We start from the raw sequence: 23,120 nt of genomic DNA, 5'->3' as shown, positions 1-23,120 counted from the left end.
AACATACCCCCAGGTATTGGTAAAATGGTACTTTACCAATACCATTTAATACATAACATTTGCTATTTTAAAAATGGTAGAGGACTACATAAGGTACCCACCTTATACTATATAAATAGGATGTACCTTTAAATTTCAGAAATTTAAATTTCAAAAAACCAATAAAGACCCAATAAATTTATAAACACTTAAAATCCTAAAAATAGACGATTCAAATGACTTATTATAAGATTCACTATTTTTAAAACTTGAAATTATTAATATTTTCTTTATATTTATATATCTTGAGGTTCAATGATCAATTGGAAGGTTTTGGAACTTCATAACAGTCTTTTTTACTAAATTATTGAGGTACACCGTAATTCTCTAATATAAGGTTGCAACCTAATATAAACTTTTCCAACAAATTATTTTTAAGATTGATCCGTATCCTAAAAATATCCCTAGATTGAAGGTTACCTGAGCGAGCAAATTGACAGTATGCTCCCGTAGGAGCAGTGTAATTCTATAGTATGCTCAAGCTTGAAGTTTTCCCTTCAATTTTCCTCTTCGCACTGGTTACTCATGGGCTCTCTGAACCCATTTCGCCATTGCGTCTGTCTCTTTTTTCCCTCTAACCAGTCGGATGCGGTGTAGTGAGAGAAAGAGAGAAGTGGAGAGGAGGTGGTGAAATGGAGGGAGGCACGCGCATGGGAAGCAGGTCTTCGACTCGCTATGGACCTGCGGCTGTGTTCACAGGGCCAGTGAGAAAGTGGAAGAAGAAATGGGTTCATATCTCTCCACCTAACTCTAACCCCACCTCTTCAACCCACCTCCGCCTCTACAAATGGACGGCTTCTCCATCAACCACCAAAGATGATGACTCTGCAACTCCTCCTGATACCACTACTACTCCTACTCAAGAAGAACCTCCTCGTCGCAGAGTCCGTTATGTCCCTGTGAGATTCTCTCTTGTTTTCTGACTCTCCTCCTCTTTTTCAGTCTCTGTCTCTCTATTGTTTTCATTCTTTCTTGGGGGATCCTGATTTTGAAAGGAAAAATTGAATAGTTTGTTGGAGGTTCCTGAGGGTGAAAGGAAAAATTGAATAATGGGTTTGGCATTCCGGCGGAGATTTTGGGTTGATTTTAGATGAGAAATTGGGAAATATTGGGGTTTTGTTGCATTGGGTTGGTTAGTTTGTTTGCCATTGTCCTTGTTTTTTCCTTATCTCCATTGTCCTTGTTTTTTCCTTATCTCTCTCTATCTTTATTGTTTTCTTGTGGAATTTGGATTGATTATATCATTTTGGGTTTATTAGTGCTGATGCCCTCTCTTTCTTTCTCATTGTTTCTTGGCAATTGTGAAGTTTGGAACTTTAACTGATTAGATTATTCTAGTTGCAAGGCAGTGACCTACCTAAATAAATAAAACCTGCCCCAAACTCAAATTAGTGATATATTTATGTCAAAGAAGTGAAACTGGATAACATATTTGTGTTCAAGTCTAATGGCTTTCAATTTGAGAGAGACCCAGTTTTTGTGTTGCTGATGAGCTCTTGTATTTTGATAATTACAATATAAATAGTCTTCACACGTTTTGGATGTACAACATTATTGATACCCTACTTTTGGCTAATAAGACTGAGCCAGTGGACTTGAATACTTGATACTTTAAGGATTTGTTATACCACTCGAATTCCCTGATCTTAGATAAAAGACGTCAATGAAGACTGAATATGAAATTCCGGAGAGTAGTAAATAAATGCAATGGTTTCTACACTTGCAGTTTTCTCAATGACTTTCTTTTCAGTTATGGAGAAATGGACAACATTCAATCATTGTTTTTTTTTTGATGAAGTTAACTATTGCATTAAAAAAGAAAAAGATTACAGTATATCATTGAGAGGGCCCACATGTCGGGCAAAATAGGCTACCAAACACCAGGAGCCCTGTACAAAAAATTGGTGGGGCAATAAGTTTACCCAATTATGAAGGATATACAAGAAACGGCAAAATACACAAGTAGTGGTCCGAAGCAAAAAATGGGACCAAGACCCAAAGAAGTGGCTAGACAAAACTCGAAGCTTTTGTGGATCTGCTACTTGAACCCTAGTGCCCTCCTTAGCCAATTGGTCTACCAAGGCGTTGGACGTCCTCTAGATATGCTTCCATGAGACGGCTATATCCCTGCAAATATGCATAATCTTATAAAAAATCGGGGCCAAGTACCAGGCAAGGTTTCAAAAAACGCTACGCGGCCGGCCTGACGCCCAGCGTCCTGCGCCCAGGCGGGCGCCTAGAACCTTAGGCACCCTGTTGTACAAGTTATATAGATATGTAGTATATATACATATATTTGTGTCAATTTTAGAATTTATTACATTTGAAAATATTGTAACACATTTTTTATGTACAAAAATATGACATATCGCATGTTGAGAATAAATTTGTTCAAAATTTCAAAATTCAAACAATCCTAAATTTAAAAATCTAATAGGATATGTATTAGTAATAGTCTCCAACTCTCCATACTTCACAATAAGTGAAAAGGTTTAATAAGGTTCTTCGAACCACAAAAAATACTTTTGATTCCCAGACAGATATAACTAACAGATTGAGGGTTTATGGAATTTTTCTTTTAACTTTGGGCGTTGAAAATAACCCCCATAACCTATTTAAACCTCAAAATTACCTCATTTTCCCTTTCGGGTATTTAAAAAAAAAAAAAGCCATGTCCCTGGGCGCTCACCTGGGCACTCGCCCAGGTACATTCGTCCATGTAAGGCTGCCTGGGTCTGGGTGTGCGGTATTTTGGTCTAGGCCACCTAGGCGCCTGGCGGACTGTTTTTTAAAACATTGGTACCAGGGAGGAGGGGCATTTCCAGCAACTTAAGAGATAATGTTTTTGTCATCTCCTTCAGCAATCAGTGGTAATCCCCACGAGGAATCAAACAATTTGAGGTCTAGGAGGAGATCCATAGACTCTGCGTGGCCAATATTCTTGGAAAAGGAGGCCAGAATGTTGCCATGGTGATCGTTGAAGACCCCACTTGCTCCTGCTGGTACTGGGTTACCAAAGGAGCATCCATTGAAATTAAGTTTGGTAAGGCCTGCCGGGGGAGGAGACTGGTTGTTGCCTCGTGAGACCCGAGGGGAGTGGAAGTGGAGAACTTCTTCCCAATTTTGTAGGAAAGGAATTCAATCATTGTTTTAAATTCATCTCTTTTCGATTTGCAAATATCTTGGAGAAATTCCCTTTTATTCAGCTCCCTCCCTTTTGCAAATTTCTTGTATAAAATCCCCAAGAGTGTATTTTGTTTTAGAAATTTTAGGAATCAAACTTGGAAGTTACTTGACTTAGACTTGTTTGTGAAAATGAAGAAAAGGAGAACATAAGGGTCATGAAATACCAGCCGTTCAACCATAAGGTGGTTGCTCTTCGTAAACCACAATTTATTATAATGTATCATATAAAACCTTGATTCGAATTTAGAACGAACACAAGGAAGTTATGCAAATGCATTGTTTTTCTTGGTTAGACTGTTGCGAGAGCAGTATGTTATTTTTCTTTTTCGATTTGTAATGGGAAAAAAATGCATATTACCAGGATCTCCTACTTTGGTAGGCGATCCCTTCTAGGATCTCGATTCTGTCACTCCAGGAACGGATCTCTCAAGGGTCTCGATTTTTAAATTTTGGGTTCTCGAACCCCACTCATAGGGATCTTGATTCCTACTATTAGGGATCTCAATCCCAACCTTAAAGACCAAGACAACAACCAAATTGATGATTTTCTTTGTTTATAGCCAACTAGCAACACAACTATTGCTTGCTATCAATAATAAAATCCGTACTTTAAAGAGTATACATAATCCTAAATGATCGTACACTTTAAGGTTGATAACAAGATCCCCAAAAAGTTGCGATTAAGATCCCAAAAGGTTGGGATCAAGATCCCCAAAAGGTTGGAATCTCGATCCCTAACATTTGAGAATCTTGATCCCTAACATGTGCTTTGTACGGAGTGTGTTCCCAACCATAGGGATCTTCTAGCATTTCACGATCCCTCACTCGCACTCCTGATCCCAACAACTATGGAAAAATGTTATGGGATATCATTCATTTTCGATAGGAAAAGTAATTGTTACCATGAGTGACAATATACTTTGCATCACTTGACAACTGGGTATGGAGGGATCAGGTTTCCCATGTTCCTTTACCAAGGAGTCCACCACTTTGTTTTACTGCAAAATAGGTGATTGGAAAAGGTGATAGGCTCATTGAAGGCGTATTTCAAACATCCCAGAGGAAAAATACAAATTCTTTGGGATAGGGGAATTGCAACAAGCTCATCTAATCATATCAATAAAAGAGCCTTCTAGCTCAAAGGGGCACAAGAATGGTTATTTGATTGCTTTAAGACTGTAACATCAATAAGAAGAGCTTGGCTTTTGTTATCCAAGACTTAGCAAATGCTTAGGGCCCTTTAAGCATTCTCCTCCACAGTTGTGAAAGACATTGACCACCTTGGCAGGCCATGAGTTATCCTTTGAGCTGCCATCAAAAATAACTTTTAAAGTGCCTTATGACGATAGCTTTGGTGTCAATGTATTAGATACATAGAAGATAATTAACCTCCAACTTGAAAAGTATAGAGAAGAAGAGAGAAGAGATTCACACAGTATTCTACCATGAAAACACACACTAGGGCAATGCCCTAAGTCGTGTATTATAACATATATAATGTTGCATCTTGAGTAATGACAAATTTGGTAGTAAATGACTTTACAAGATATAAGACACTTAAAATACACAAATTACAGAACTTTCCTTCTTTGCATTCTAACGGGGCCCCTCAAGTTGTACATCATTTTTGAACATGTACAACTCGTTCTTAAAGAACTTGTGTCTATCTTTTTGAATTCCTTTTGTGATTTTCAGCCCCACTATAGCGAACATCTATCTCCTCATCTTCAATTTTCCTATGAACGAAATGATAATCTCTCTGCATGTGTTTAGTGCGATCATGAAATATTGGATATGATGAAATTGCCAGAGCACTATTTTTGTCACGGTAAACTGTTGATCTGTATATATTTTTTCCAAGAAAAGAAACAATATTTCGTATCCATGAATTCTCATAAACTGTACTTGCAAGTGCTTCATACTCAGCCGTAGTACTAGATTCTGCAACATTTTTTTGTTTCTGACTCCTCCATAAATTAGATTTCTATCAAGAACGGCACAATATCCTGAAAGTGACCATCTAGAATCTGGATCTCCAGCCCAATCTACATTAGAGTACCCAACAATAGAAGCAATATTCAATTTATTCATGTTGTTTCTTTCATAGAGCAGTCCATGATTTATTGTTCCCTTTACATATCTGATTATTCTCTTCAATGCTTCCATGTGAGTGTCAGTGGGAGTGTGCATTAATTTACACACTTGGTTAACAACATATGATATATCAGGCTTGGTGAGAGTCAGATACAATGACACCCCTACTGAACTTCTGTATCTCTCTGGATTATTTAACGATTGTCCTTCAAATGTCGTTAATCTTTTATTCAGAGTAGGTGGTGTATGACATGGCCTGCAATAAGTCATATTTTCCTTTTCAAGAAGGTCTAGAGCATACTTTTGTCGAGTCAACCAAATTGGATTCTCATTTAGATCTACTTCAATTCCCAGGAAGTATCTCAACTGACATAAGTCTTTCATCATAAATCTATCATGCAAAAGTTTCTTGACATCATCGATCAGATGTATTGAACTCCCAGTAATTATAATGTCATCAACATAAAGCAAGATGATAATAACATATTTCTTATTGTGACAAATAAACAATGAATGATTTGATGCTTCCTTGATAAATTCCCCTTTCTTATGAGTGTTTTCAATTTCACGAGAGTTTTCCTTTGGACTATCTTGTTGCTGCCCTTCATACCTTCTTCCTTGACATATACTATATCATTTAGCTGATTTAGGAGGGTCTTCAATTTTATAAGAGCGTTCATTTGGATCTTAGTTCATTTAGTTCTCAAACTTGTCCCTAGGTCTTGGAGGAGTTTCATCAATTATCTCTTCCTAAAGACAGTGTTGCTCCCACTTCATCTACATCTTTATCAACAAAAAGTGGTCTCTTATAGTGCTTGATGCATGGGTTGACTATGAACTTTATGATGTAACGACACTTCCCTTTTACCTGAATCACCTGGATCCATAAAATGAGGAGGCATATCCTTCTTCCCATAGTTACTGGAATCTCTCCTCGGACCCTGTGATTCCAGTTCCAAAACCCGTTTCTCCGTTTCCATTAAGGAAACTCCAGGGAAACCCTTTTTTTGAACCAATGAAACTCGATTCCTTTATTTCAGAATCTTGATTCCGTACCTAGGTGGAAACCTTTTTTTTGCAACATAGGAGACTTGATTCCTTAATTTCGGAATCTGGATTCCTCACATATGTGGAAACCTATTTTCGGAACCAAGGAAACTTGATTCCTTAATTTCGGATTCTCGATTCAACACTTCTTTTAAAAATAATTGTCGGAACCAAGGAAACTCGATTCCTTAGTTTCGGAATCTTGATTCTTTAGTTTCAGAATCTGGATTCCTTAATTTCGGAATCTTGATCCAACAGATCTAGAGAAACTTGAACCCCCTAATTGTGGGTAGACGCTCCCAAATAGATTGAATCTGGCTTCCAGCGAGGTTTAAATCTTGATTCCATGTTAAATGATACACGATTCTACAATTAATGGAACTCGTTTCGTCAGGGTTTTGAATTATCTACACCGTATAAAACATTGGTTTCTTGTAAATAATAACCACAAAAATAATGTTTTATGTTCTAGTGGATATCATGCGTTAAGGTCCCAAATGATAGCATTAGGCCGGCAGGTGAAGGGGGTATTATTATTTTATAAGACATGTATTTTAGAAGGAATTTAATGTCTTTATTATATTTTTTATATTTGCGTTAATGTAAATTGCTATAGTTTCTTTACCTTTCTCATAGTTATTTGAATTGCTTAAGTGAACTTGCACCACGTCTTGCCTTGCACATTGCTTGGTACTGTACTGCCGATTGCAAAATGGTTATTAGTAATGTTATGTTTACTTTTTTTTGCCTGATTTAAATGCCTATAGAATAATGTTCTTTATATTTGCGATGATTTAAACTGCCTTGGTTTCTTAATCTTGCTCATATGTTATGTAAAATTATTTAAGTGCCAATAGAATAATGTTTCTTATATTTGCGGTGATGTAAACTACCTTGGTTTCTTACTCTTGCTTATATAGTATCTGAAAGGACTGCTTAAGTGATCTTACACCATGTGTAGCCTCGCAACATTGCTTAGTATTCAAATACTGAATGTATAGTGGTTATTAATAATGCTAATTTTATTTATTCGCCTCTTAACTTAAATGCTTATAAAATACTGAAATCATTTAATAACATATAAAGCAACACACGTGGACTGACGATTCTATACAACAACATATCTATGTACCACATATGTCAGAAACTCGAATCAAGTGATGTCAGAAACTTGATTTTGCTATTGTAATTCTCGATCTCAAACCAGTATGGATCTCTAATCCATATACTTCAGAAACTTGATCCCAAATATGTTAGAAACACGATTCCATAGATGATGGAAACTCGATCCCAAATATGTTAGAATCATGATTCCATAAATGATGGAAACTCGATTCCGCATATGTTAGAAACTTGATTCCATGGATGACAGACACTCGATTCTGCATATTCATGAAATTTGACACTTGGAGTGTCGAACCCAAGGGGATGGGAATCTCGATTCCATATGTGGATGAAACTTGGACCTATTCCGATCTATACTCGATTCCTGAAAATTAGGAATCTCGTTCCCAACGATTCCTATTTTACGGACAACGATTCCTACAACGGGAAACTTCTGGCTAGGCGCGATTCTGCGATTCTGGTTCCTGAAGTGACAAATGACCCCGTTGGAGGAGTGGGTAGCAAAATACGACCTTGATTAAGATGAAAATTAGTTCTTCTACCTCGACCTCCACGTCCTTTACCTTTATATCCTCTACCTCTTCCACCACAAATTGCATTCCAGCCTATATTAATATTTGAATTACTGTTTGACAACAAAGTAGGATGAGAATCTGTAGTAGAAGACTTCCCGAACAAGGTTTTAAGGTTCAACAATGCCTCATGTTGCAAAAAAGAGTGTTGCAATTCACTTAATGAGGGAATGGAGTCTTCATCATCACAGAGGAAACAAAGACACTTTATAATCATCCCCTAAGCCTCTCAAACCATAATGGACCTTGTCCCGTTCACTTAGAGGATCTGGAACCATAGTAAGTTGATGACATAGTGCTTTTCTCTTGCTATAGAATTCTGCAGCTAACGTGTTATTTCTTTTACACCCATGAAGCTCACTTCGAAGATGCATAATAGGGCTTCTGCTTCTTGGGAAAATAAGTCATAGGCATCCTTTAATGTTGCAGTAGTTGGTTAATTGATTACTTGAGGAATAAGTTCCTCTGAAAGAGTAAAACAAATCCGACCGATGAGATTCTGGTCTTTAGATACCCAATCATCATAAATGGGGCTGGTTTGAACAACTTTGTTAGTTGTTCCATATTTACTAATCTCTTCTTTTATAAAAAACTCAGTTGGAGGCTTTGACAAACCATCAATGTGCACCAATAACCGCGGACTCTTACAAAAGTTAGAACTAAATCTTTCCAAGTAAAATAGTTTGAGGTGTTGAGTTTAACAGGTATTATTGAGGATTAGCAAGACCCATAGAAGTAGAAGAAGATGACAAAGCCATTGTTAATAGAGTAAGAACAAGCAACAGAGCAAGAGATTTCAAGGAAGAAGAAAGAAGCGAAAGAAACCAACAGTTCAGTTTTGATGATCAAGAGAGAAAAGAGGTTAGGGTTTTAAACTAGATTTTGAGAACCGAGGAGTACATAATTAGGATTTTTTTTTGAAGAGAAAGAAATAGGATGTGAAGAGCAATATTATGAATTTTAGACGAGATTTAGGTTTTTATATGGGGCGAATACAGAATCCAGAGCTTTATGACTGAAATATGAGGCTTTGAAAGAAAGAACAGTAGCATGAAGTCATGAACAGTATAATGAATAGTACTGTGAACAATAGAATGGGTGTTCAAAAAGGCACAGGTGCCTGCCTAGGCTTTTTGGGGGGCTTGGCCACCTAGGCGCCAGGGTGGGGATGGATAAGGACACTATTAATTAAGATAAAAGGTATAATATAATTATTATTTATTAATTAATATCCATAAGATTTGGTTGTGGATATCAAATATTCACAAAATATCAATTTCATCCAAAGTTTATGACTATTCACAAAGTTCTAGTCCAAATCCGTAAATGTTCCATCTACAAGTATGTAAATATAGCAAAAATGTTAAACAAAACTATTAAGATATCAAAACATCACATATTGTACAAAATAAGAACAAATTATTCATAAAAGCATTCGATATTAGACCAATTTCATCGACCAAACGAGTTAATAATCAATTAATCACAACAAAAAAAAAAAATCAATCTTTCAACTATAGACATGTAAATACATCATAAAATGGAAAAAAAAAGTGAAAAAAACAAAAATCAAATGATTCAAAATGTAATACATTATAGACTGAAAACTTTTATTCAAATATCGTAATGGCATAATGCTCTAAAAATATCAAAATGAAAGCGATGTCGGCCCAAACCTCATCTATTCAATCAAAAAGTCCTCACTATTGACCACTAGAAGCTCCACCTAGGTTCCACCTAGGCGTTTTAGGCAACTGGCTGGCAGCCACCTAGAAGCCTGGACAGCCGAATATTCGAACACTGAGTAGAATGATTAGTAACTTGAACAGTAGAATGGACAATAATGTTAACCATAACATGAACAGTAAGTGTCTCAATATGGAGGAAATCTGAGAGAGAAATTAAGGCTTAGGAAGGGAGGATGAGGATGATGAAAGAGATGGAAAAGATGATGAAAGAACAAATATGTTTCAGGAGAGAAAAAGAGATGATGAATCTTCAAGAAGAAGGAAATATGAGTTATCTTTATTAAAATTGATCACCTGTATTGTAACATATGTGATGTTACATCATGGTAAGGACAGATTTGGCTTTATATATTACAGTAAATGACTCTACAATATATAAACAACATAAAATATACAAATTACAGAACTGCCCTACGTTGCATTCTAACATAACTAACAATGATGTCCACTTTATCTCACGCTGTAATACTCCTTTTTTTCTGTTTTTCATTATTTCTCTCTTTTCATGATTTCGGTCTTTTGTGCTAATTGCCTAGGAGATCGTTTTGTTCTTGATATGGTCCTATTATGTTAGATCAATGTTGAAAAAAAGGACTCGAGTCATTAGCCTCAGTTGGATCTGGCAGACTCGACCAAGTCTGATAGAGATTCGTTGAGTCCCCAAAAAAATAAAATGTTGGGAGCCAGCCAGATTCGGCCGGTTCCAATGTGCTTGGTTATGCTCTTGGCAGCCTGTAGAGTCTGGGTAACTGGGATGAGTCTGAATCAGTTTCGCAATTTTTCCTACACCAGTATTGGTTAACTTCTCGTTGAAAATCCTATTATTAGTTTCTTCTGATATGTCAAAAGCTGGTGATGGTGTTCAATTTTCAAGGGAGATGCTTATTATGCAGAAAACGTAATGAGGTCTAGTGGGCCAAAACCTATGAATTGTGTCTTCAGGTAGGAACCAGATGAACAGGCCTAAAAAAAAAATGTCCCCTCCAACTAGAATTTTGAATACTATGCTTAATGTACAAACACATTTCCTCCATTGTTTGGACGTGACAGATACAGACACCCATTTCTTGATTACCTGAAAACTCTGTGTCTCAAGTTCTTGGGTGCAATGTACCTAAGTAACTGGTGCTTTTGTTTTTTGGAATTCTATCAGATTTAATTCCAGAAAAATTTTTATTTTCTCTCTTTGGAAACCTTTTTTTGACATAATTTCTACAAGATGGCATAACAAAATGTCGACACAACAGTTAAGGATATGCAAATTTTTTTAAATTTTGTGATTCTTCCATGCAATGATTAGAAACCATTGTTTTAAAATGGTTTCTAATTATTCCTCAAAAAAAAAAATTATTCCTCAAAAGAGAAAATGATTAGAAACCATTGTTTTAAAATGCGGCCACGAAATGTGTTGCGGCCTAGAGTGAATCACTTCAGGCTGCATGTGCAAAAAAATGTGATGCACCCACATATGCGGCTGCATAGCATCACTCATGATGCCCCCGCATATGTGCTTTGTGCTCATGGGTGGAAAATAAGCCACACCCAACCCCTCTCTTTTTCCCCACCCCCCCCCCCCTCCCAAAAGAAAAAAAGAAAGCAAAAACGCATTAGACGTATTTTACATAGTCATAAGGTGACTAAAAACCAAAAATTTCGAACTTTTGAATTTTTGTTTTTTTTTTAATCCAAAGTTTTTGAAAAAGCTAGGACTCTTTGGACTATCATTTAAGAATGTTTTTGGCATTATTTGGAAGGTATGTGGGCTAACATTTACCAACTAATCTAAGGTTTTCAAGGTCCGAGTAGAATCAAAATTTCTTTGCGTTGTTTGGTAAGTCTTTCATTTTGTAGTACTTGTTTTTGGGGCAATACCTTTATCATTTTCGAATAACAAGAATCTGGCGTAGAAATATGCTCAACTCAAAAGCCCTAAGGATTGAAATTGCCTTATTTGTACTTTATGTAGGAATAGTTATATTGGGGATATTTTCCAGAAAAAGAACATCTAGCATGTATTACTAGGAATGTTAAAGCACCCCCAAGCAATTACGGCATACATGCATAGCCAAAAAATTGCAAAAGAAAATAAGAAAATGAGAATTCAAGTATTTGATGACGTGTCTGATTGAGAGATGACAGTTAATTATCGTTTTCTTTTATTGATCACAAAGTTTTGGTCTTTGCCTCTTTGGAGTTTAACATTTAAATTTGGAATTTTGGATTATTTATATGAGATTGAATGGATTGCTCTGTTTTAAATGTTCATTGTGTTAAGCATGTGCCCTCATCGGGACGCATTGAGCTGCATCGTGGCATCGGAGCATCAACCACATTGATCCGGATCATGCATTTTAAAACACTTTTGAAAACTTCGAACTCACAAAAACTCCTGAGTCAACTCATATTTCCCACGTTATTTAAATGAAAACCTTAGATGTTCCTGACTTTTTTATAGAAAGATATTTTTTGGTTTTATTTTGTAATCTTTATAGGATTTAGTGAATTGGATGAAGTGCAGCATGGCTTGGTGACTTACCCAGGCTTGACCAGTCCCTAAGGGATTGGGATTGTGTTCCCCCCTTATAGGATTGAGATTCACCCAAGGTCCAGATCCAGAACTTGGGGTCGCCACCAAGTTGGGAGATACCGGTAACTATGATATGACCCACATCTCATCACTTCATGGCTCGATAATTTCACATCTAATTATTAAAAAACTGGTGACTTGAGTTCAAACTCGTCCAAGTCATGTGGATGTTGAAGGGTTTTGGGTGTAGATAAAAAACATTGACACTCAGGAGAATTTAACCAAGTCACAACCCTTTATGTATTTCTTGCATGGTTGAGTCGGACTGTGGACATGGTTGAGTAAGTGGCTGAATTGGGCTTAGGATGTGGCTAGTCTGAACCCGAGCTTTTATTGAAACCAATCCTTTGTCTGTCCCATGCTCATTAACCTGCAAAAAATTATCTTTCCTCTATTGGTATCTTGGTCTTTAACCATCTTACGTATTTTAGGATTTTTTATGCAATGGATCTCATTCATATCTTAATGCGTTGAGGATCCTCTCATTATGCCAATTTTCACTCCTTGGATTGTTTTGTCAAGAGAAAACCAGTGGCTTCCCCAATCTTGTTTTACTGGATACAAAGCCCTGCGAAAATGCACAAAGTTCATGCAAGTTGCCACTAGATTATTTCTAAGCTTATGCAGTCTTACCTGCTTTGTTTCTCTATTGTTTATTTTCTTCTGAATCCTTTTCTCATTAACACCTTTGAGGAGGTTACTCGTCAATATAATGCAATTCTTGCGACACTCTATTCGTAGCGTTAAGCTATACTCCTTCTCAATTGCTTAATCCTAGAGCCTTCTATTGGCAAAAACACCATCCTGGAAAAGAGCAAAGCAATGGTTTCCACTAGCGTTTAAAAAACCGGCTGTCCGAATCGGGAATAGCTGAATCGGTCTAGACTGACTTGGTTCCTTGTCAGAACTGGGAAGTAGACTGGTTCGTTTGGGACTCACCGGGTTTTGCGAAGGAACCGGCTGAGTCTATTATGGAACCAGGTGATCTGAACCGCTGGATCGCCTAGTTCCCACGCATTATATATTTTTATTATTTGTCCTTTTTTTTTTTTTTCTTCTTATTTTCATTTTGTTTTTTTTTATGGACTGATTTTTATACTAGAGAGTTGGTTCAATTCGGCAATTTGGATAAGGGATTCGGTGATCCGGACTGGTTTTCCGGATTGCCTTTTCACCCTGCTAGTCTAGGTTTTTTAACACTGGTTTCCACCATAGAGTTTGAGTTCATTCTTTTTGAAGAAAGATCATGGGTTTATTCTTTGCAGATATTTCAAATCTATGCCTTTTACTTTGGATTGCATATATGAGGAATGTGAGTAGTGTGCTAGACAGCAAACATACTCCATGAGTAACTAAATGCTTGATGGCATCATCTTTCATAATTTGTATAATAGAACTTGTGTTTGATGCTCCAGTGCATCACATGGGACTGAAGGCTGAAGGGGAATGCTATCTTATTTTTGTTATTCATATTTTTTGATTATTAAGGGCAAGCTATCTTGATGCTTATCACATTCCTTCCTTATTAGTTTACTGGCTCATTGGCAGTAAGCCAGTAACCATTGTATATTCTTGCACTATTAAATGTGTACAAATGACAATTGTATGATAGGTTTCATAAGGCGTTCTTATTAAATTGGTGCGCATTGTCATTCTTGTATGTTGCAACTCCAATTTCTCATTGTTAACTTCCACTCAAAAAGTATTGATTCTTTGTAATAGAAATAACATCCACTAGTTTTATGTCATTTCCTCCTTGCAAGTTTCGGTTTCTACCACCTGATATTGGGATGGATCCCATGTTTACCCACCTAGAAAGAGTTAAAGTCATTGGATGTTTTTGTGGGAATTTGAAAGTGCAGGTTGCTGTGCTTGAAGAGCAGAGAAAGGAGGCATCTGAAAAAGTCGATGAAGAAACAAAACCAAGTGATACCACTACTTCATCTCCTGGGACTACCAAACATGAGGGTTTAGATGGAGAAGCTGAGCCTACTGAAGTTGCCATGGAGGATGCTCAGGTAAAGAAGTTACCCAAGTTGCTTGACAGTCTAAAAACTGTCTTTTTCGTTTTGGTACAGGTTATATTATAATATGCAGGTAACACAATTAAATTTGAAGCCATTACAAGCATTTAAATCTTGCTTCCTATGGAAATGAAATTCAAAATCTGATTCTTACTTCTACATAGTATTTTTGGCTACCAGTAACGTAGGACACTGTGTTAGACATGGGAATAAGTGACAGAAAACTTCTATAGACAAACTGTTGTATACTGTTTTTGTCTATTGAATTTTCTTATATAACACAAATGAAGTTATAGGATGTTTTCACACGTGGAGAGTGTCATTCTGCCTCCAAAATTGCATGTAGACAACTAGACATGTTTAACCATAAGAGTGGTACGTCTGAATAACCTTCTAATTCTTTTTCCAATTATGGAGACAAATTACATGTGTTGAAGTTCTAGTAGAAAATTATCTGTATGGTGGCAGGATTAATTATTTGTGGATAGTTTTCCATTGAATTCATGAAACTAAAGGCATAGTTTGGATGCACCCTGATTATGGGGAAAATAGGACATCTCTATTAAATGGTGGGAGTAGAAGCCATGGGGAACAATTCGGTTGAACCTCCATGTAAGCATGCCTTGTGACTCTGGCTTGCGAATGCTTAGGAAACAATCTGGATAGGAGAAAATACAAGAAACATATTGTTTTCTACTAAACTTTTGACTTGCTTTGGCTGTTCATAATTGCTTGGCTTCGTTTGTCCTTCACTTGCTCAGGACTGGCCATTACGATTCCTTTCCTCTGTCCCTTCTCATGCACTAACTTCCTATTTCCCATGTTTGCTTGAAAGGCAGGGAATAGAATATGATTTAATAGACTCAGCTTGCTTATACGGGAGAGACAGAACCTTATCTTCACTTGCTGAGCCCATCCCCTACCTGCCTTTCCCTTGCGTAGTTTAGTATTAGTAATAAACAGATCATACTTGCTTGAATGAGGGACTATCTTAAGCTTACTTCCTCACAAAACAAGCCCTCATCATAAGACACGAAACAACTCACCTTACAGGCAAGACAGTCCCAATAGATCGTAGAGTAGAGCCTGCAGAATGTCGGCTCTCTGCACTCTCTGCTTCCTATACACAATCTAATTATCAGCTAGATGAAACCATGTTCTACTATGTTACAAACCATAGTGAAGAAGAACAGTTGAAGATGCTGCCTTGTCAGCCTTTAGCTCTATTTTTTCTGGAAGCACAATGTAGCCCTTAAGCAAATAAGATCACGAGTAGAGCCTCACAGCGACATGCTCTTCTACAAAATGAATATAATATTGGGCACTCATACCCAATACAACCTCATCTCTCAATTTCAATTTCCATGGATAAATATGTTGGGTTTGAGTGCTGGGCATCATTATCCGAAGTTAGATTTGTAATGACAAATTGAGTCGGCGGTCTAAATTTGAATTTGTATGACAACCCAAGTTGTTATCATATGCAAGCATCAGGTTTGCTCGTAGTCACCAAGATCTCCCAACTTAGATGTCAATCCCGCTCTGGGGTCTCCATCCAATGCTCCTAGATAGGGATCTTGATTCCCACTTTTTAGGAATTGCTCCTAGATAGGGAAAAGATCCTTGAAGCTTGCACTCAAAACACCGGGAGCTCCCTACCCTTTTGCAGATAGTGACTAAGCGCATTGCTTGTCACTCACTCATGCTTTAATCATGCTCCAAAGTATTTTTGCTCTCTGTAAAGATGAAGAAAAAGGGTGGAGTGCTGGTCAGTTCCTTCACTGCTCAGACAGACTGAAATTCAATTAGGGGTCTGTGTGGTGAAATTGAGATCATCAAATGTTTGGGCGTAGAGGTGATAAGGCACGAGGAAGAGTTTTTAGTGTGCTTTATGGCTTCGTTCTTATTGCATATCATATTAGCTACTTCTACACTCGTACACAAAAAGCGTAAAAAGTCAATGCACATTTTAGCATTTGGTCTTCATGCTGCCGTATAGAAAATGAGAAATAAATATGCTCGAACACCAGCCATTTGAGGCCAAGCTGTATAAGACCAGTAACTTAGTATGACATTAAATATCTCGTAATTAAAGTATACAAGGCTGAGGACAAAATTGAAATATATTGAAAAAAGTGACTGCCACATATTACATATTCAAGTAATTATGTATTATAGATTGAGGGTTGTATCCTTGGTTCATTTGGTCTCATTAGCTACTTCTCAAAACTCCCAGTTTCATCCTCATCGCTTTATAGCATCCTAATGCTTGAGGAAACTAGAAAACACAAGGAGTCATGCTTCCCTTTCACCTTTTGCTGCTGCCTCCTTGTGTCTTGCACAGACTTCCCCTTGGGAAGCCTATATAGATGTACTTTATTACACCATTCCTTCAATTCTTGAGTCAATAAAATTTCATGGTATGTTGTGTATTTAATGTTTGGGAATATTTTGAGGACTAGAAAAAATACTTAAACGTACTGTTACTGCCTTGACTTCACTGTGGCGTTCTTGCAGCATTAGCTAGCCCATTTCCTTTGGGTATTAGAACATTTATTTCTTGAACAAAACTACGATCTGGTTATATCAAGCTTTCCCTAAAATCATGTGTTTGGTAGGTCAATGATCCTATGGATGATGGTCTCGTTAATAATCTGATGATATAATGCGATTTGATGATACCTTACTACCATTTGGTGGTTTAATTTTCTACCATAACTGCTTCAATGCCTTGGTGGTGTTTTTTATCTTTGTTATTATTATTTGGCTAGAAGTCGATCTGAAAATTTGACCCACAATGAGATTCAGGCTGTGGATAAGGATCAGCCTGGTGGAACACAACTAAGCTCAAGCTTGGATTTGAACCTCGGTTTGAAGGCCGAATCAACACCCCCCAATTCTCTTGAGCGTGAAAATGGTCCCATTTCTAAGATGGCACATTAAAGAACAGTTCGGGAAATTAGCCTGAGTCCAGCAGGTGATATGGAGAGCTAGGGCATGAATGCAGGAAGAGATTCACAGAATGAAATGGACTAGAGTTGCATGAGGCCTTCAAACAAGAATGCAAGTTTATTTACTCCGGGTGATTGTATGGATGCATCCTTTGTGGCCTTGTCTTTGATGTGAAAGTTTCAAATACTTAATGAAAAAATATAGCCTCTCTCTTTGGCCTTAGCTTTGATGTGAAAATTTCATATACTCTCTCTCTCTCTCTCTCTCTCACTCTCTCTCTCTCTCTCTCGTGTGAAATCGAGTGCAGTTTACTGTTTATATTGAGAAGGGCAGTTTTTATTGGTCTATGTTGGTCTTGCCCTTTGAACGTGGGCAAGCTACATGTTATACACACACACACACTCTAGCGAAGAGTTGGTGCTCCACACGTGTTTTGAGCTATCGATTTAGATGTTTTTATTTTCATTGATGCTCAAGAAATTGTTTCATAGAAGATTTACAATTTTTATTATTACGAATATAAATTGTGAATGATATCAAAGATGAGCATTATGTGATACTTGTGGCATACAGCTACTGTACATTGTTGATATATGGGATTATGGTAACACATAGGGTATGATAGTATGCGTATGTAGTAGAGAGAGCGAGGTTTCAAGCAGAGATATTGTTACCTTTATAATATTAGCATCTTAAAAATGGATTATGATCCTTATTTACAGCAGGTTTGATTTCTACTATCAAGCTTTGAATTTGAATGCACAACTTAATTTTGAAAATATGATGATAGGTACATATGCACATCTAGCTTTCCAACTGAATCTATATTTGTAATTTCATTAAATCTTGATAACTTACCTATGATTTTTATAATAACTAGCATCGACATATTTGGCCACGAGTTTCACTCCACTTCCATTCTCTTTTTTTCTTAAGATCTGCATGATGTTTTCTACATTCCCGAGTATAAGGCTTGAAAGCTACTAATTTGGCCCGTCTGTTACTGATTCTCTAGGAGTGCGTCTTCCATGTTATCCATCTCATCACTTTCAGCAATTTATAAAAAGCCTAATACTGCTAATTTTACTTCAAACTATAGAGTCAATTATCTCCACTCATTTGTATGTTTACTCAAGTCTGATGAGGTATAGTTCCCTCCCTTGCATATTTCGTTTCCATGGCACTTTGTTGCTATTTCTATTTGATAGGAGTTGCATATGCAAAATTAACTGGTATGTATTGTAATTAAGTGCTCTCTTTGGTCCTCATGAGGCCTATTACTTTTTGAACTTCCTGATTCTTGGAAATAATATGAGTCGTATTTCTTGACCGTGCCAGCATTTTTCCTTTTATCTTAGTTCTTATAGCTAGATTATCCACTTGCAAATGTATTGATATATTCCAATTTAAACTTAAAATGTATGAAACTCTTTGGTACTGCCCCTAGAGGACACAATTTGCAATCAGCTCATGCTAAAACCAAGGAGGTTTAGTCTGGATGTTATTATATGTGGTGGCATTGTCTTTCATTTTACCATGGAAGCCTACCACAGTCTTAACTGATTGCATCTCAGGACCATGAAAACAAATGGCATGAGTTAAACCAAATTTAAACTGGCATTGGATCATTTTTTCTTAAAGAAATAAAGTTTTGGGATTTTTAAGTTCCTATTACCATTCATCAGAGACCTCCTGTGTATCATCCATTTGCACGAGAAATGGATCAAAATAGTATTGATGGCATTATCTAGCTTACTCCTCATACTCATCCATCTCATAAGATCATGCTTTTCGCAAAGTGCACCTATAAGTTCATTATACACGATAACACTTATTAACACTGTCCTCTAGAACTCTATTTCTTAGCTTAATTAAATTTCCTTTCTTGCAATGAGTAGAGAAGAGCATACCGTAAGTTATTTAATTAAGCTTGATCATCATTGTACTATCTCTTCAAACAATTTCAGATCCTCTTCCATATTCTCTTCCAAACTATGCCCTTCGAAAGATGGGTATAATTAGTTGTAAAGAAGTTTTTATTTTATTTATTCTTTTTCCTTCTCTGTCTTCCTCTATTTTAGGCCTTTTTTATTCTTGGAGAATAGCAATTTCCTGTTGTAATATTTTGTTGACTCTTTATTTCTCTTTCATGCATATTTCCAATTCTCTGATCTTATATTATTTCTTGAACAAAAACAAAATCTTTATTCACCTAGAGTGATCACGCACCAAAAGAAAAAAAGAAAAAAGAAAAAATTATTCATCTCGAAGACCCTTCCACTCTCTGATTTTGATGGCTTGACTTTGCTAATCTCCCAGTACTTAAATTGGATTTGTTGTTTCATCTTGTAAATTTTAAAAAATATTTTTTATATAGTGCTAAAATATCATATTTCTATTGTCATTTTCCTGCAAGGGTATTGGTTATTTTTTAAAACGACAAAAGTACGAAGTTATTGTCAAGATCATCTCTCTAATTTAAATATAGAAAAAGTTTATATAGTGTCAAGGCTCTAAACAATCAAATTTGAGCCTACCTCAAAAATTTCACTAGAAGAGGTTTTGATGCCCAAATATATTTAAATTGGTCATCTCGACATCAAGATGCATGGACATGAGATAAAAATGGATTGCAAGTTTTGGAAATAGTGTAATTTGTAACGCATTTTTGGACCGTTGATTTTCAAGATTTTGTAGATATGTTGATCAATTTACAATATTTTCAAGATTTCATAGATATGTTGATCTATACTATTTTTATGCTTTAAACTTTATAAGTAAATATGAAAATATATTTTAAGGCTATTACAAAGATTTCCAATATTGAAACCACATCTCTCGACACTATTTGAAGGAAAACTCTAATTTGATTGTTTAGAGCCCACTCTTTTTTTTGAAAATTAATGATGAATTTCATTGCCTCAAAGGAAACTAGCTTTTTTTTTTTAAAAAAAATCAACCATGAATTGCCTCAAAGGGACATGCAAAGAAAAGTTAAGGAAGGATAAAACCACCAACAATGATGGGTGCACTCCCTTTTTAGATACTCTCTATAGCAATGCACAAGATCACACTCCCCTTTTCGATACTCTACGTAGCAATACACAAAATCAAAAGGATAAAACCACCACCAACAATGATGGGTGCACTCCTCTTTTAGATATTCTCCTTTAGATACTCTCTATAGGAATGTACAAGATCGCACTCCCCTTTTAGATACTCTATGTAGCAATGCACAAGATCAAAAGGATAAAACCACCACCAACAATGATGAGTGCACTCCCTTTTTAGATACTCTCTATAGAGATGCACACGATCGCACTCCCGTTTTAGATACTCTACTCTATGTAGCAATGCACAAGATCACAAGATCAAAAGGGACCTCAGCATTACCCTTTTTATAGAGATGCACAAGATCAAAAGATCTATAACAATACACAAGATCAAAAGAAACCCTAAAGATAGTAATGCATAATATCTCATACCTCAACATTATCCTCTCTATAGAGATGCACAAGATTAAAAGATCTATAACAATATACAAGATAAAAAAGAAGCCCTAAAGATAGGAATACATAAAATCAAAAGATCTATAACAAAACAAGATCAAAAGATCTATAACAATACACAAGAACAAAAGAAGCCCTAAAGATAGGAATGCATAAGATCAAATGATCTATAACAATGTACAAGATCAAAAGAAGCCATAAAGATAAAAAACAAATGCTCAAAAGATCTATAATAATGAACAAGATACAAAAGAATCCTTAAAGAAGCCATAATGATGAAAAGAAAATGCATACGATCAAAAAATCTATAAGAATGCACACGCACAAGATCAAAAAATCTATAACAATGCACTAGATCAAAAGAAGCCCTAAAGATAGTAATGCACCAGATCTCAAACCTCAACATTATCCTCTCTATAGCCATGCACAAGATCAAAAGATCTATAACAATACACAAGATCAAAAGAAGCCCTAAAGATAGGAATGCACAAGATCAAAAGATCTATAACTATGTACAAGATCAAAAGAAGCCATAAAAATAAAAAGAAAATGCACAAGATCAAAAGATCTATAACAATGAACAAGATCAAAAGAAGCCATAAAGATAAAAAAAATGCACAAGATCAAAAGAAGCCCTAAAGAAGCTATAAAGATCAAAACAAAATGCACTAGATCAAAAGATCTATAACAATGCACAAGATCGAAAGAAGCCCTAAAGATAGGGCTCCACAAGATCAAAAGATATGCCCAAGATCAAAAGAAGCCATAAAGATCAAAAGAAGAAAGATTTTAGATAAGATCAAAATACGCCATAAAGATCAAAAGAAGAAAATTTTTAGATAAGATCAAAAAAAGCCATAAAGATCAAAAGAAAAAATATTTTAGATAAGATCAAAAGAAATCATAAAGATTACAAGAAAGATTTTAGATAACACAATCGTTATAACAGTGCATAACATCAAAAGAAGCCCTCAATATTTGCCCTCAACATTACCCTCTCTATAGAGATGAATAATGTACAAGATAAAATCTCCCTCAACATTACCCTCTCTATAGAGTTGCACATTGTACAAGATAAAATCTCTATAGAGATGCACAATGCACAAGATAAAAAACCTCGATAACTTTTTCTATAGAGATGCGTAATGCATAAGATAAAAAATACCAAATGAAAATTCAAACAGACCTCTGACAGCTTTACTTTTCCTCTTGCGCATGCAATACTAAATACGGACATTGTGATCTTGAATGACTCCTTAAAAATCAATCAGAATGCACAACAGACCTCGGACAACTTCTACTGGGCTGCTCAAATAGATTAGTTGAGGGCTGCTTAAATAGATTAGTTGATCAAGGAAATGCACAATAGACTTCGGACAACTTCACCTCTCCCTATGCAAATAACATTAGACACATGCAATAACATACAGAGATTGTGTTCTCGAATGATTCCTCGAAAACTAGCCTAGTGCTCAAATAGATTAGTTGATTTAGTTGATCAAGGAAATTTACAATAGACCTCGGACAACTTCACCTCTCCTCTTGCCCATGTGCCCGTGCAATAACATTAGACGAAATCCTCTTGCATATGCAATAACATTAGACGCAATACATTGTGATCTCAAATGATTCATCGAAAACCAGCCCAGCGCTCAAATAGATTAGTTGATAAAGATAATGCACAAGAAGCCAATCTCAAATGATTCCTCGAAAACCAGCCCAGTGCTCAAATAGATTAGTTGATCAAGAGAATGCACAAGAAGCCCTCAACATTACCCTATCGATAGAGATGCACAATGCACACGATCCCGGACAGCTTCACCTCTCTTGTTGGGCATGCAATAACATTAGACTTCTTGTTGGGCATTTAATAATATTAGACCTCTAACATTAGACGAAAGACATACATTATGCAATAAATTAGACACATTAGACCTCTAACATTAGATGACACACAGACATATACAATAACATTAGACAAAATATGTGATCTCGAATGATTCCTCGAATCAAGGGAATAGATGTACGCGTCTCGAATGATTCATCCATTCCTCGAATCAAAAGGGATTAGATGTACAGTGATTCATTCTAATGATTCATATATTCCTCGAATCAAAAGGGAATAGATGTACACATTGTCATCTCCAATGATTCATCCAACAGCTTCACCTCCCTCTTGCGTAAGAAATAACATTAAACGAAATACGACATTATGAACTCGAATGATTCGTCGAATC

The 23,120-nt window shown here is 36.2% G+C and overlaps 1 protein-coding gene and 1 long non-coding RNA gene across 2 annotated transcripts; both read left to right on the top strand.

Moving 5' to 3' along the window:
• Window positions 1-592: 592 nt before the first annotated feature.
• Window positions 593-17,596, top strand: LOC18424944 (golgin family A protein). Its single transcript, XM_006829515.4, has 3 exons — window positions 593-938; window positions 14,261-14,416; window positions 17,231-17,596. The coding sequence occupies exons 1-3, from the start codon at window positions 672-674 to the stop codon at window positions 17,363-17,365; spliced, it is 558 nt and encodes a 185-aa protein (XP_006829578.1). The 5' UTR covers window positions 593-671; the 3' UTR covers window positions 17,366-17,596.
• Window positions 14,427-16,369, top strand: LOC148780112 (uncharacterized). The gene is made up of 2 exons (XR_016042712.1): window positions 14,427-15,803; window positions 15,837-16,369. It is a non-coding gene; the product is annotated as an uncharacterized LOC148780112 (long non-coding RNA).
• Window positions 17,597-23,120: the final 5,524 nt, after the last annotated feature.

This window comes from Amborella trichopoda, chromosome 10 (genome assembly GCF_054954075.1).
Source record: "Amborella trichopoda isolate Santa Cruz 75 chromosome 10, AtrichopodaSantaCruz75HAP2 v2.0, whole genome shotgun sequence".
Lineage (NCBI taxonomy): Eukaryota > Viridiplantae > Streptophyta > Magnoliopsida > Amborellales > Amborellaceae > Amborella > Amborella trichopoda.
This window is presented reverse-complemented; position numbering and strand designations above follow the sequence as displayed.